Source organism: Artemia sp. Qi Xiang Cuo, chromosome 4 (assembly GCF_049724085.1).
Source record: "Artemia sp. Qi Xiang Cuo chromosome 4, ASM4972408v1, whole genome shotgun sequence".
NCBI lineage: Eukaryota > Metazoa > Arthropoda > Branchiopoda > Anostraca > Artemiidae > Artemia > Artemia sp. Qi Xiang Cuo.
The window spans coordinates 70,547,825-70,564,212 of NC_142797.1; the positions used below are offsets into that span (position 1 = coordinate 70,547,825).

General features: G+C 35.8%; 1 protein-coding gene across 1 annotated transcript in view; it reads right to left on the bottom strand.

Annotated features, from left to right (window-relative positions):
• Nucleotides 1-15,894, bottom strand: part of LOC148953387 (uncharacterized) — a 34,054-nt gene extending 18,160 nt beyond the window's left edge. Inside the window, exons 1-2 of the mRNA XM_089088517.1 lie at nucleotides 15,736-15,894; nucleotides 132-1,071 (exon numbers count right to left, since the gene is read on the bottom strand). Of these exons, the coding sequence (XP_088944643.1) occupies nucleotides 132-1,065 (934 nt within the window). The 5' untranslated portion in view covers nucleotides 1,066-1,071; nucleotides 15,736-15,894. The remainder of the gene's footprint in view (nucleotides 1-131; nucleotides 1,072-15,735) is intronic.
• Between the last annotated feature and the right edge of the window lie 494 nt (nucleotides 15,895-16,388).

Consider the following 16,388-nt stretch of genomic DNA (forward strand, 5'->3'; position numbering starts at 1 on the left):
TTAATGGTCTTTATGTTAATGCAAAAATGACAAAAAACAAACCAGAAAAGGGTATTTTTTTTGTTACAGAGAAGCTTTACGGCGAAATTCTTTTATTAGCAAAAAAAGGAAATTTTAATACTATTCCTCACCTGTGAACGCACAAGCAGCATCGTAGAGAGCATTTGTTAACACCATCACAGCCCCCCATCTGATAGTATTGAATACGCCCCAAGCAGTAGCATAATTTGCTCCAAGGCTTACAATCCCAGCAACAAGCCACAAGTAAAGTCCATTCCGAACAAGCGTTTCTGCAAAAGTATATATCCCTGGAACAATCAAAGATTTAAGGCTTGCTACCTTCAACTTTGGCTTCACCTTAACTGTTGTAAAGTAATAAGTAATACCAGCTAAAGAGCCACAGAAGTCACACACCAACCGTGTTGCGGCTTGGGTCTCCACATTTACAGACTCAGTCACTCGAAATGTAGACAAGAACAGAAAATCTAACACAATATTAGCCAGTGTCTTTGACAAGCTTATAACTAGTGGCACATCAGGCCTATCAAGGGCTCTTAGACCAATCCCAAGTGTAAAATCAATCACATTAAAAAATGTGGAAAATGAACTAATGCGAATATAGTTAATGCTCTGGGTAACCGTTTCCTCTGGTACGAAAGTGTTCGCGAAATGGGGTGCTAAAACCAAAAATAGGAGGGATAGTATAAGGCCACCCATGGCTTGACATCCAATAAGTGTATGTAAAGCATTAAGTCTTTCATTTCCGGACACGGTAACATCACCAATCACCAAATAAGAAGCCCTTGGCAAGCCTTCATTCCATATTTCAACTATAACACCCATGTAAGTATATGCATCGGTAGTTGCCACAATGCCAGCATCGATTTTAGCGATCCATAGCTTTGAAAGAGTTGAATAAATTGCTGGTATTAAATACGTTGCTATGTTGAAGCCAACAGCCCCAAAATAGGATTTTCTAGAGTACCATTTTGATGTTTTCCTTTCTCTATCAGATTCTACGATATCATCTTGTCGCCTGGCTGCTGAGAACGTGGGATCCTCCATTGTTATCTGAAAAAGAGAAACAATATTTAATGTTGCTTAACTGAGAATCCTAGACCCTTTAACGACCCAAAAACCGAAGTATATTGTCCCGAATGATTCTAGTTCCTCTTCATTTGACTGTTGGTCGTTAAATTAAACTGTAATTTGATAGCAAACGAAAAATAAAAATAAATGGGAGTACTGCTACCGTGCTCCAACTCTTCCATCTTTTTGGATTCAAATAGCTTCAGAGATCCCCAAAGACAATTAGGAATCTAAGAGAATATCGTCAACTACATTGTAGAAACCGCAAAAATATAGCAAAGATAGATACCAGATTATAAAAAAATTCTGGCTAGATTTTGCAGATAATCCAGAGCCAGGCTGATAATTAAAATTAAAAAATGAAATAAGTAGCAAAAATTAGCAAAAACCTGGCCTCTGTATCTTTTTATGTCTCCATAGTTGAGATGCGGTATAAAATATTTTAAAGAGCAGGCGTAGAGCGTGTAGAGGGAAAAGGCCATGATACTTCTAGGACAAAGCTTGGTAAGGGCTCAGTAGAACCCGCCATTTTATGTTTAAACTTAAAACACAGGGCTCTACTCCGAGATGTTTTATAATGCATACAAAAGCATTGTCTTGTTGGTGACAGGGTTGAGCAATCCATCTGTTGGAATCAAACTTCTGCACAAAACATTTAAATTCATAAATTGTTCGGTTTTTAAACAGGAACAAGCAAATAGAATAGGATTCTAATTTCCTCATCAATAGATCTGACAGTTTTACAGTTTATAATTACCTTGGAGCACTTGAACTTCGAGCAGTTTCAAATGATTACCAACTGACAAGTAATCAAGTCTTTCTACATAAAACTGAGAGGACGATTTATGTTTGTCTTTGAGCACCTTCGAGTAAAGATATTAACGAAAAAAAATGAAAAATCTCTAGTTGCCCCTAGATTTTTTCCCGTCTAGATGTTTACATTTTTTACGTATTTTGATAAAAATACGGCTTATTTTATTTTACTATTGAAAAAAGAGAATTACCACCCCCTCGATACACTTTTGTGGATTGATTCCCCTGATCTAAGTTACGCTAAAATGTTTTAGATAATAAACATTGGTCATTTTTCTTGACACAAAAAAGATTCTGTATATATTCTACCCACAAGGGATTTACACTTTGGACAGTTCAGAAAAATGATTTTTAGAATGATCCTTGATCAAGTCATTCCCGAGATATTACAGATGCGCCTTTTTTGTATCCTGTGTACACAAAAAGCTTTCAAGTTTATCTTTCCACTTCGATATGAATATAAGATTCCCAGGGACTCATGGCTCAAAAACTTTAATACTCATGGAAGACGAAGTTGACTCGCGTAGTATTTTCTCATTTATCTAGTTACTTTACAGCAAATATATTCTATTTCTCAATGGGGCATATAGTGGTAAACGTTCAGAATATTCATTTGAAAATGATTTTACCCCCCTTTCCCATCCCATCAGTTCAATATATGAGATCCAAACGCCTCTAACACTCCCTTATATTTAAACTCATTCCTCTAAGCTATTCTCATTTTTTTTTTCTTAGACCGACTGAAGCAAACATTTTTCGGGATCCGGCGTACATCCTAAAATATTTCCCTGGATAATTCCTCCTTGGAAAATTCCCTACAAGCAAAATTGAGCAGCCACAGAGAAAGTACAAAATAAGTACCTAAAAATGATGATCAGATGTCCCAAGGGGTAACAAAAGGACCAGATATAAAAAAAAGTTTTATGACAGGGCTGGTTGGTCTCCAATGAGCATCCTCCGATGTTCCTAGAACCACAAGGGGAGGTTGGGGATGAGGAAGAGACAGCTCCTCTTGTATAAGGAATGAAATTTGCGAATTTTGGGTTTCATGTTACTCTTTACTTTGATAATAACAGTGTAGACCAGAAACATTCCAAAATATTAAGAGGCATTGAACATTAGTTTTCCCTCCACCTCCCGCTCCTTCCTTAGAGCTAATTCTGCATTTACCTAAATCTTCAGTGAGCGTCCGGATGTTTTGGCAAGAAAATGCGCTCTTTGAGGCATCTGCTCCCTCCCTAACAACAAAACAATCAAAGAACTCTACTGTAGAGGTGTAAAGCTCTCATCTATAAATGTTTAGTGTAGTTTTTTTTTTACCAAAGAAAGATCACTAATTTTTGATCACTTTTCAAATATTAAAAAGGACTAGATATCAAACACAAGTCTAGGACAGGGGAACTGGTTAGTTTTCCAATCACTTTTGATAAAAAAAAACTCCCAATTTCAGATGAAATGAGCAACCCCTGAACTTTCTACGACCATGTGGAGGGAGGTCTTGAATGAGCAGTGAGCAACCACCCTCCTATGCTAAATTAATTTTGCTTATTTTGGGGTTTAATGTTACTCTTTACTTTCATAATAGCAGCATGGACCAGAAATATTTCGGAAATCAAGAGGGATTGTTCATCGATTTATACCTCAACCCCCCGTCCTTCCTTAGGGCTAATTCTTTATCTATCTGAAATTTCAATGAGAGTTACGATGTTCTGGTGTTAAAATGCACGTTTTTTGACCTTTTGACTATTTTGTACAAAATGGCTATCACAAAATTTTGATCGGATGTGTTTGGGGATCAGCGGCGTAGACAGTGGCTTGTTGCCCTCTAATCACTTTTGATTCTCGAAATGAGCAATAAAACTTTTAGTTTCAATCGGATGAGCTCCCTCCAAAGTTTTTACGACCACTCCTTCCATATGAAGTTTTAACAAATAGACACGCCTTCAGAATCGGAATTTCACCCTGAATCAAAGTATATGGATTCATTGGGTCAGAAACTAACTTTATCCCCCCTCCCCTGATATATATATATATATATATATATATATATCCTGAATCGTGTATATGAAATAAATTTTCCATTATTCTGAAAAACTTTTAGATCAAGTTGACGAAAAAAAGAGGCTTATACAGAATTTAGCGCATATGTACAGCTCGGGGTATATATTTGCACATTCAGGGGAGGTGGGGTTGTAAATGTCATTTCCGACGCAATTGAGTGTTATATTTGGATGCAGGATAAAGTTCTGATGGTACAGGTATGTCTATTTCTTAGCTCTCATTAGTGAGTAAACCGATAAATTTACCCCCGTTTTTGTTGGATCCGTGCCCCCAAATAATTTTTTGCATGTTAATTGTCCCTTCCTGTTTTTTCTTTTTTATGCCTGAAACCTAGCGGGTTTTGCTTGCAGTAATTTCCCAACTTTTTTGGCAAAGAGCTTTAGCACTCCCTAGTCTAAGGGGCCGATACCTGTCATAAGTGGTGTCCAAGGTAGATGAGTCTTAAAGATACCAGTTCTAGATTTAAAGATTGTGCAGTCTAAGCATAGGGATTTGGCGCTTCTGTCTAATTCCTCTCATTTGAACAATATCGGTAAATTGCATTTCAAAACGTATAGTTTGAATATGTTACCGTGAGTGTCCGAAATCTGGTTAATGTCGACATTCACCAGTGAATGTCTGGAATTCCCTTTTCTCCGCTTGGATTTAATCATGGTTGCAGCATTAGCAGCAACCTAGTAAAGAGTGAACCACAGCCCATAGTAACCATAAGCTAAAACACGTTCAGAAGAAAACTGTCGAGGGAAAAAAATTGTTATATGACAATTTTGCAATATGACTGATTCAGGAATAGTCGTTTCGGTTCGTCTCGAAAGTAAAAGTTTATTCCGAAAAGAAATTTATGTTGATTTTTAAAAAAGCCTCAAAACCCTCAAAAATGGCGTCAATTCAAAATGAAAAGTGTACCATTGGAATCAGCATGGTCGAAAACCTAGCTGCAGTGAAATTACGGTCCCCCTCCTTGAACAATATGGAAAATCATTTTTTTGCATGGGTAGCACTGATCTGTCACTCATTTTTTTTTCGTTTTTTTTACCAGGGCTAGCGGGTGACTAGAACATCATAGAGAGATGTTTAATGGCTCATTCGAACTGAAATTAAATTTTATAGTGCACTTTTTAAGTGACTAAAAATTCGGAAAATAATTGGATGTGTCGTTAGCGGGCGTATTGGTATCGGATTCATCGGTATTGTGTATTTTTTTTTCAATTATGGTTTTGTGCCTTCTATCATGGTTGCAGCAGTAGCTGCAATCATGGCTGCAACAGTAGCTAGTAAAGAGCAAACCGCAGCCCCTAGTAATTAAAAGTGGAAAGACACATTTTGAAAAAAACTGCCTAGTGAGAATAGATCTTGGAAAGATCTTGGAAAGAATTTTTCGTCTTGTGTTGCGCCCCACGTTAAGTTTTTGTCGGGAATACTCTTCCCTACAAGAAGAGATACGTCTCGTCTTAGAAAAAAATACTTTAAATTTATAAATACTTCCTATACCTTCTTTCTAGGCACAGTAATTCTAAAATAATTCAGAATTTTCAGGTCCGTGATCCTTTCCATCATTAAGATAGTATTGAACTCCGTGCTAAGCATAAATCGGCATCAGCAATGTCGTGCCTCATACCTCTTTTTTGTGAATAGTGTTTAAAGGGATTTCTGTTATCTAATTTTTTTTTCTTATTTCTTATGCACTCCACTTTTTCCTTTGTGTTTATATAGTGGGTCTGTAAATAAGAAAAAAAAAAAAAATCTAATTTTATCTCGTAAACTTAACTAAACCAATGACCAAGCTGATGAAAACTCACGGTCAGCTGTCAGCAAATTTATGGTGATTTTGAAAAGACCCTGAAACTCATCAAAACTGGTGTCAGATCAGACTAAAAAAAAATGCACCATTGGAACCAATACGGCCAAAACCTTGTATCATGACTGCATCAGTAGCTGCTATCTAGTAAAGAGCGAATAGCAGCCCATAGTATCCCCAAGTTGATAAAAAATGCCGTACGACACTGATTCAGGAATGCTAACCATTATATCGGTTCGTCTTAAAAGTAAAAGTTTATTGTGAAAATAAATTTATGGAGAATTCGGAAAAAGCCTAAAGCTCCTCAAAAAAGGGGTCAGATCAAAATGAAAAGTATACCATTGGAATCAGTATGGTCAAAAACCTTGTACAGAGAAATTACAGTTCCCCTCCCAGAACAACAAGGAAAATCACTTTCTTGCATGGGTAGCACTAATCTGTCTCCTGTTTCTAATTTCTTTTTGTTTTTTCCAGGCTTAGCGGGTTACCAGAACATCATAGAGAGATGTTGAACGGCATCAGTTTTATGCTCATTTAAAAACTGTTTATCATATCTACGTGCTTTTATAAATTCTATCATTCATAAGTGCCGTATAGCACTAAAAATGACACTTTTGATGCGATGTCTCGGGTGGAAAAGCTGGGTCTAGTGGGCTATGAGAACTTTTAGAGAGTTGTTTAATGGCTCATTTAAAGTTATTACTCATTTCTACGTGCTTTTATCAATTATATTATCCATAAGTGCCGAACAGCACTTTTGGCGCCAGTTCTTAAGTGGAAAAACTTGGAAGCATAAAACGGTACAATTGTAATAATTATAGTCCAGGCCCTTAACTGGAGGTTTATAAGAACGCCCCCCCCCCCACATGTAATCCCCCTTAGAAATCTCTTAGTAAGTTTCATAAAACTTTTACTCACCTTAAAAGTAAAAGATTATTCCGAAAATAAATTTATGGTGATCTTCCATGAAAAAGAGCCAGAAATCCCTCAAAATGGTGTCAACCTTTGTAATTATGTGGCTTTTGCATTTGTTTACAGCCATATTCTCTAGGGATTGTTACCTTCAAACATGAACAATTTCGGACAAACCAGAAAAATTTGTTAGAATTTTTTGAAAAACAATCAGAGATTAAAATTTTTAAAATAAGTTTTTCAGCTGAAAGGAAGGAGTAATAATAAATTTTAAAACACACGGAAATAATTATTCTATATATGACGGGGCTGCATCTCTCCTGGGGAAAAAAAATTATGATTGCATTGTTGCCTCTTACATTAAATAAAAAAAAAAAACAGGGACAGATTAATTTAAAAAAATAAAGTTTTTCTAAGGGAAGTAAAGAGCGAAGTTGAAACTTAAAACGATCCAAAATTATTACTTCATAGCCTATCTACCATATATCGACAAAAATAGTGCAAATAAATCTACTGGTGATATTTTTCTGTGTTTGTAGGATTATAGAAAACTAGCGCTTTGCTGAAAACACAAAAACCGAGCATAAGAAACAATAATATTGATTTGGGAGTCAAAAGATAGCACGTAGCTTCACAACAAAAAACTAATCTATAACATTTGTCATAGTCTTACACGAGCTGTGATATCAGTAAAATTACCTACACAATCGAAGTTCTCTTAAAAACTTAGGCATAAAAATAAATATTATCTAAATACGTCATTAGACACCATAAAAAATATTGGATTGATTTATCAGGTAAAATGTTGGTCTCACCTAGTGTTACTCGAAATAAAGAACAAATAAACTATAATATGAACTCTGGAAATCCGGTTGTTTCTCTCTGTACAACAGAGAATTTTAAGTTATAATACGAATTCTAAAGCGAGTCTGTAGTCCTAATGCTACCAAGATTGGTTCACTTCGAACTCGTCTACAAAGTAACATAAAGTGTCCTTTTCAGACCCAAAACAACAGTCAATCATTGGAATAAGCTCATTGGGCAGAAGTGATGCCATACCAAACGAAAAAATAAGCAACAATCATAAAATGCTTTATTTTTATACTGATAAAAGTGTCCTTAAGTGGTTTTCTTTACTGTACCAAAACTTCTATATTGTTTTGTGTTTTCAGTAAAGCGCTAGTTTTCTGTAATCATACAAACATAGGGAAATATCAGCTGTTGATTTGTTTGGACTAGTTTTGTTGATATATGTTAGATAGGTTGTGAAGTAATCATTTTTTTTTTCATTTTAAGTTTAAACTTTGCTCTTTACTTCCCTCGGTAAACCTTTTTTTTAAAATTTAATTAGCTTTAGGAATCAATTTTTTCAGTCTTAGGGACAGTACATATTTCTAGATTTGTGTACTGTAGTCTTTTACAAGCTTTGATGGTACTAAACAAATGATTTTACCGGTACTAAATAAAACAAACAAAAATTATTACGTATATGAGGGGGGTTACCCTTTCCGCAACAGCTCACTCTTCAGGCTTAATTTTATTTTGTACTTTTAAAAAAGCTTCTTGTTGTTCTAATTAAACGACCCTTGTGTTTTAGGCAGGGGCAGATCCAGGATTTTTTAGGGGGTGGGCAAAATAGGTTGATCCTATAAAAAAAAATTAGGAGGGGGGCAAAATAGGCTGATCCGATAAACTTGCGTTAGGAGCAAGTTTAATTAACGAAAACTTGAATTAATTAAGTAAATTACGCTACTATAGACTACGCTAGGGGGGGGCCTCGCCCCCTGGATCCACCACTGGTTCCAGGTGTCGTTCTTAAAAAATTAGGACGAAATTCAAACTGGAGCGTAAAGAGCGAGGTGTTAAGGAGGGGGCAGCCCCCCTCCATACACATAAAAAGTTCTGTTTGTTTTAAGTTTTAATATTACTCCTTACTTTCAGTTGAAAAAACTTGTTTTTTTTGTTTCTGATCGTTTTTTTTAATAGTGCCAGGAAATCTGGCCCTATTTCTACGAGAAAATTCCTCCTTCCCATAGATATATCCTCTAGACAATTCAATCCCGGTGAAAACGTACCCCCGGTAATTATCTTTAACATCTCCACGTGTAAATTTGAGTTGGCAAAGAGAAAGCAATACATAAAAAGAATTTCGTATAGGAATTCTGGTAAATTCCACCAGTTTAAAATTTCCAGTGAAAAGTTCATCTCCTGGAAACCACCCTGCCCATGGAAAGTTACCCGTGGAATACCTCCCAGCAGAAAATCACTCCTCCCCCACCCGAAAAATGTACGTTACTTCCCAATAACAAATACTATACGTAAATGATGGACAAATTTTATAACCCTTTCCCCTGGGGCCGTGAGGAGTCATGTTAACTCCAAAGGCATAGTTATTGGGCCTTTCAAATTTGCTTAACAAAATGGCTGTCTCAAAGTTTTGATCAGACAATTTTGGGGAGAAGAGGGCGTGGGAGGAGCCCTAGTTGCCCTCCAGTCCTTTTGGCCACTAAAAAAGGACATTAGAACTTTAAATTTTCGTTCGAACGAGCACTCTCCCGATATTCTATGACAACTGAGTCGACACAATCACCCCCGGAAAAAAAAGAAAGCAAACAAATAAACACGCATCCGTGATATTTCTTCTGGCAAAAAATACAAAATTCCATATTTCTGCCGAGAGAAGCTGGAAACCCCTACAGCAAGGTTCTCTGATATGCTTAATCTGAAGGTGTGATTTCTATTAAGGCTCTTTGAATTTTAGGGGGTGTTTCCCCCCTTTTCAAAAATCAGGTGAATACTCTCAGGCTCTTAGCCTTTGATGGGCAACACTAAAATTAATGAAACTTATATATTTTGAAGCAGTATTATATGCCAATTATTTTGTTATATCTATTGGTATCAAAATTCCGTTTTTTAGAGTTTCGATTACTATTAAGCTGCGTCGCACCTTACTTACAGTTCGTTACCAAAAACTGTTTGAAAAGTTAAAGTTAGGTTACGCTGGGTTAGGTTAGGCTTAACAAGGCTATTAGTCTCAGAAATTGGTTAAAAACCTAACCCAACCTAACCTGTCACCCGCAAACCTTGCATAAAACTGAAAAAGTTGACTGTCAACGCTGACTAAATCCAAGGAGAAAAAAAAAGAATTTCGGACATTCCCCTGTGAATGTTGACATTCACTAATATCGGACGTTCACGGCAACATATCGATTAATAGGCTACAATAAGGGCGTTTTTTTCACTTATCAATGTGCTAAGATCTTACATCTTTGGTCCGAAAACGCTTAAAAGTGAAATCTTTGAACCACAGTTCATATAATTATCCAGTATGATCATTCCCAATCTTACCCATTATAAAAACCTGGACTGGGGTGCGAGTGCTCCGGAGAACGTTTTCGCAGATAGAAACATAAGCGGTGTCAGATCTTTTCACGGGTAGACAAGTCAGATTTCCCTTGGACGCAAAACTTGGGCTTCAACGTTGGAACACTAATTTTGAAGAAACTAATTTTAAATTAATTTGTTCCAATACATACATGAAAATTGGTAGTTAGTAGTGTAATGTTATTATTAGATGTTTTTAGGAATAATAGGTTTCGAAGTCTCAAGTTGGTTTCAAAGGCATTTGAGAAAGTTTCTGCCAAAATACGTGTTCCAGGGTAAATGGACCGCTGATGGCAGATCAAATGAGAGGAGCTGTTTGTACGCGCCGATATAAATATAAATATATATATATATATATATATATATATATATATATATATATATATATATATATATATATATATATACACTACGAAAACTTTACGAAAAAGAAAATTTTTTTAAAGAAAAGTAAAGACCATATTAAACTTAAGATCAGTAGAAATAGAAGCCTACAATAACTCAAACTGAAAACGACCAGAAATTATTATTAAAGAATAAAAAAAGAAAAGGAGAATAATTGGTATGGCGGTAACACTGCATATAAATTTATATGAATGTATATATTCAATATATACAATATTGAATATTGTATATACAATATACAATATTGGCTGTAATAATGCAAAAGGTAAATATAACTAGACCCCGGCACCGCGCCGATGAGGGAAGACCGGCGGTGGCTGGGCAAAAAACAGCACGCCGCGCCACGACGCCTTTAAGACGGCGGCGGCGCGCCGCCGGTAAAATGTCGGCAGCGCGCCGCCGGCGGGATAAATGTTGACCGCAAACATTAATGTTTCATCAGTCTTTCTCAAATCACAGCTTAAATTTACAACAGATTCGAGCCTATTCATGAGTTCAAAAGTTCGCTAGCGCTGGCTGAAAACTTGTCTTCTACGTTATTCATCTAGAGAAGTAGAATTCTGGTAGAAACGAAATGGCTGTGGCGTGTTAGAACCCCTGTATAATACGAGTAGTTGAAGTATCTATTAGCTATGTATTCTTAACATAAATAATTATCGAAATTAAAAGTTTTTTTCATTGAGCATTACTGCATATAAAACTTCAAATACCGTGTCACAAAATTCGTCAGTTATCTGGGTAAAAACTTTGAATATAACTTTGAAATTAAAAGCTTAATTTTTTCATAATGCCCTTTGCCTATATCTGTTTTGTCATATTTAAAACAGTTGAAATGGGCGACTTTGATATTGATTGTTTTTTTTTTTGGTCTTTTGGATTCCTAAGAAGCCTTTTTGTTTTAAAAACTGGTTTTTAATAACAATTTAAAAAAAAATGCATTTTAAAGTTTTTTTTTGGCTTCTTTATAGAATATATGTCATGTAGGCTAAGGCTGAACTGCTGCTTTTTTTATCGCCTTTGGCTGCTCTTTTGGATATTATTCATTTTTTCTTTTGGGAATTCATTCCAAATTATACACTGATAAATACCTAATATCAGTCAAATTATAAACTGTATCTAAAAGGAGTAAATTTATCAAATTGAAAAATACACGATGAACACTTCACATGAGAACACTTCAATTACAATGACACAAAAAACACTTAATAGTTTATTCGCTATGAAGAAAAATGAAGTGCCAGCTATTTTCTTAGGTAAAAAATGAAAAGCTCATCCTTTTTAAGTGTAATTAAATGAAATAATATGCACACTGAAGTAGCTCCAGGAAGATGTTGGAAATGTTCATCCTAGTTCGTCACCTACCCCCCCCTCTATAATACCTCCCTACCCCCCTACCCCTCTGGATACCACCTTGATAGGATACCGTCTCAGCTTTAATTAGAAAAATAATTTACTTAATAAATAAATAGGTCACTATATGGTTGAAAAAAAAATACGCAAAATAACATTAAACAGCTTAGTGTTCCTTGAAAAAAAATTTGAGGGTATGAGTAAAGGGGCACGAAGACAACAACAAAATAGTTAAAATTATTAAGATATACCTCAAATTATGGGAAAACTGAGTGACAGATACGCCATGGCATTCCATAAGATCCAAAGAATCGAATTAAAAGGGAGCACACACAAAAACCAAATTAGGCCAGTAGCCTATGAGAAATCGCAAAATACCCAAGACAATGAACAAGTCCTAATGGAGGGCCCTGGGTCTATCAAAATGTTTCAATAGTTTCCCAGGGAATTTGATATCATTTTCTTCTATCTCCACTTTAAATGAAAAAAATAATTATCTTTTAGGCATCCCTGCTTTCAATAAAAAAAGAGGTATTATCATTTAAAAATGATAGCCCCCTCCCCTATAGGCAATAATTTATAATTTATTTATGAATCATATTTTTGGGGTAACTTCCGGTTAAATCTTTAATTCCCCAACCTTGTACATAGCTTAGTCTATAGCTAAATTTTGTCTGAACCAAAGGCTGTTTTTTGGAGGGGGGGGGGGGTAAAAATGTTACAGAAAGAAGATTTTATTTTCTATCATGTGTTCAATAATTGAGTATTAAACATTAATAAAATATTATCTAAAAACAGAAAAAAAAAAATCTGCAAACTTACGATTCAGCTGTAGAAACAATCTGTCGGCTGTCAATTTCAAAATCCAACAAAAGGCTGAAGCTGTATAGTAGTGAATGCGTTCTATAATTCTATTCAACTTGAAAATAAATTTTTTGACTAAGAATGATGTAAGAAATAACGATTGGGGAACTGCATTCGAAATGATTTAAACTCATTTCATAAAGACGATACTTTTTTTGTCAACATTTGAAGAACTGTGTATATTGCAATATTGGCAATAGCATATTGCATCTGTCTGGTTTTTATGCAAAGTAACAAAAGAGACGAAAATTAATGAACAAGAGAGCAGTGAAGAATTATGGTATACAAAGTAATATTTGGCAGGGAAAGTCACTGGTGATAAATCACTAGGGGTGGCACCTTGATTGCGTGATTTTCGGGGATTCGGGGAACCAAATTTTTTTTCGGGGTGACGCATAGATTTTCGGGGAAATACCCGAAAATTCGGGGATGGTGCAAGCTCTGCTTGATTTCTAATCAGGAAAATCGAAATACTAAACCACACGAGAAGGAAAAGCTCCAACTTTGCGGTTGACGCAATAAAGAATTGCCGTAAAAATAATTTAAAGTCGACCAAACGCCGCCGCCTCTGCCGGCGGTGGCGTGCCTGCGGTGCGCCGGCGGCGTTACGACACTTCGGCGGCGTTCAGCCGGGCCTCTCGTCGGCGGCGTTCCGTCGATCCGCCGGCGCGGTGCCGGGGTCTAAATATAACATTGGTTTAAGAATGGAAAGAAAGACAAAGAATAAATTTACGACGATAATCAAGTAAAAAATAAGTTTTATTTGAACAATGCCATAAAGCGATGACATTTGGTTATGATATTTGGTGCTTCGCATTGATATTTCAGTTTTAAAAGTTTTATCAATATTTTCTCAAAGGGAAATTACGTGGTGGGCATGAATGTAGACTTGCAGCTAAATTAAATATAGTCACTTCCACTTTTCACATCTGTTTATTGATATTGGTTTGATTTTTATTGTCTGTAGTACTGAGGAGCCCATTAAGGAGATAATCAAACACAAATTTAAAAATTTTTTACCCCTTTGTTCAAAAAAACAGATAATCAAATATTTAAACTACTAAAACTAGAATAATTATTTGCTAGTTCATTTTCCGTGATAGGTACGTCTCTCGATTTCCTGATTTTTAAATTTTACTTCGTAATATGCACGTGTGCGCAAATAAATCTTATGAATTTTTCAAGGGGGATGACCTCGCAGCCAGTTTCCCAGTTCAGGTCTTTGCACTCAAGCCATATTCGATTGTTTATTTCCGGTTTTTATTCCCGGCAACTTTTACCACAACAAACCAATAATTAGAACCCAAGTCCTAAAATTGGTCTCAATCAGGAACCCTAATCGCTATCTAAATTCACAAAGTGCAAAGATTTTTAAACAGAGATGTTTATTGTTTAAAGTTCAGGAAAGGTCTGCTTATTTCATATGAAAACATTGATTGAAAACAAAACTAGTCTTATCTAGTCTCTCCGCCAAAACAGGTAACTAGATTTTTCAAATATCACAGCAACTACAATCTGAGAAAATGAATATCATGACGTGAAAAAAAAATGATAAACTATCCAGTTGCGGATCCAGAGGGGGAGGGGGGGCGAGGGTTACCCCCGTAAAGTAGTCTAATTTACGTAATTAACGCAAGTTTGCATTAATTAAACTTGCTCCTAACGTAAGTTTGTCGGATCAACCTACTTTGCGCCCCCCTCCCCTAAAAATCCTGGCTCCGCCCCTGAGACCATCACACCTATTCCACCAGTTATTAGAAGAAAAAAATTCCTTATTTTCACAAATTTCATCAACCCCCCGCCTCCTTTTTTACAAAATCCTACATAGGCCAATCATTTGAGCCCACTGTATGTAAATAATAGATTAAGTCATAATTTGTATATAAATTAAGTCATACCTGTGAGATGGGACACTTGCAAACCACTTGGCTGGCTCACCAAGTTTTTTCTGCTTTCGCAATTACGAATAATGCACGTTGTAACCATTTCTCATTGAGTCAACACACTAACCCGCTAATACAGAAGGAAGTGGGAGGAGCTTTTTGTTCGCACCGAGAACGAAGACCAGAAATGATCTGCGATAAGCTTACTGGATAATTATATGAATTGTGCTTTGAACTAAGATCTTACATCTTTGGTCGTTTTTGCGCAAACGTCTTTGTTTTATATGGCAGAACAGTGGCGGTCTTCACACTTTTTGCTAACAACAGTGAGCTGTAAGATCTTAGAACAAAGATGAGTTAGAAAACGATAATCTTTGCAGAAAGATGTAAGATCTTAGTGCTAAAAAACGGGCCTGATAAGTAGCTTCATTAAAAGATGACATATTTTACGCTTAGGTTGGGCCTGTTTTGTCTTACCCTTGGGAAATTGGGATTAAAGTCTCAGGATTTTATTTTGGGAGGGGGACTTGCAATTATGTGTTTTGGAGAGGGGGTGCCACCTTTTTTTTCTCAGGCACTCACAAAGAGTGTAAATATACTTTTTTTTTATGGCTCTCGTCCGTAAAACAAAGTTTGTATATCTACTTTTTTTTGGGGGGGGGATTTCCAATAGGGGATATGGAGAGGGCAGAGGAATTGAAGAAGATCTAAAAACACAATAATTATATAAAAACATCGTGAAAACCAAGACATTTCATAGCGGGATATCGGCAGTAATTTCTGTTCATTTTATGTTTAATTTATTGTAAGAAGTTTTTTTTTGCTTCTTTAAGGTTTTTATGTTGCTCTCGATTTTTTTTTAACGGTTATTTTTGGAAATCCACTTTAATAAGTGTATGTTTGCAGTTAAGAAAAAGAAACCACGGAGGATCTTTGAAAAATGCATGGGAGCCGTATTCTTTCATGAAAAATTAATTGAAAATAAAAACAAAACAAATGTAAAGTGCATCTTATTGAAAACTATAACAATAAAATCATGGAAAAACTGTCTAGTCTCAACTTTTTTTTAGGGGCCCGGACGAGAAGCCGCCCCCGCCGCTTGCCTATATGTCTGATGGCTCATCGATATTTGTCTCCAACGACAAGTGCTAAAAACAAGAAACAAAAGGAATTTACCTGTTTTTACAATCTTCCATAAGAGTATGAGCTAGCTGTTTACCATGCAATTCATATCCCAATCTTCAAGAACCTAATGTACTTTCACAGAAGGAACTAACTATTTTTCTTTAATCCAAAAATATGCTCAGTATACAAACTTCAAACCCTTTGGTGTGATTAAAACTTATTAGCTGGTTCCTTATCATTTGAGAAGATATCTTATCGTAGATCGTATAAATAAAAGTTAGTTTATGCAACAATATTTATCTGACAGATTATCTATAGTTTGAATATTTATTGAAAGAAATAGCCTAGATAATGTTTTGATTGCAGTTATCCATTGAATTGACCTAGGTTTTAAATTTTTATCCATAAATATACATAAATATATTTATAGCAGTAAATTAATTAAGATACTAGAAATTAACGCCACAGAAGCTTAAAACAGAGAGAGAGAGAGAGAGAGAGAGAGATACAGAGAGATAAAGAGAGAGAGAGAGAGAGAGAGTGAGAGAGAGCAATTCTGTTTTTGAAGAGTAGAAAGTATTTCAAGAGCAACCAGCCCCCCTGTGTGCCAATTGTTTGCACATAGACTATACAATGGAATAAGGGGGCTTGTTTGATGGCGGGGCTGCAATTGGCTTGAAATTTTCAGTGATCGTTTACTGGCC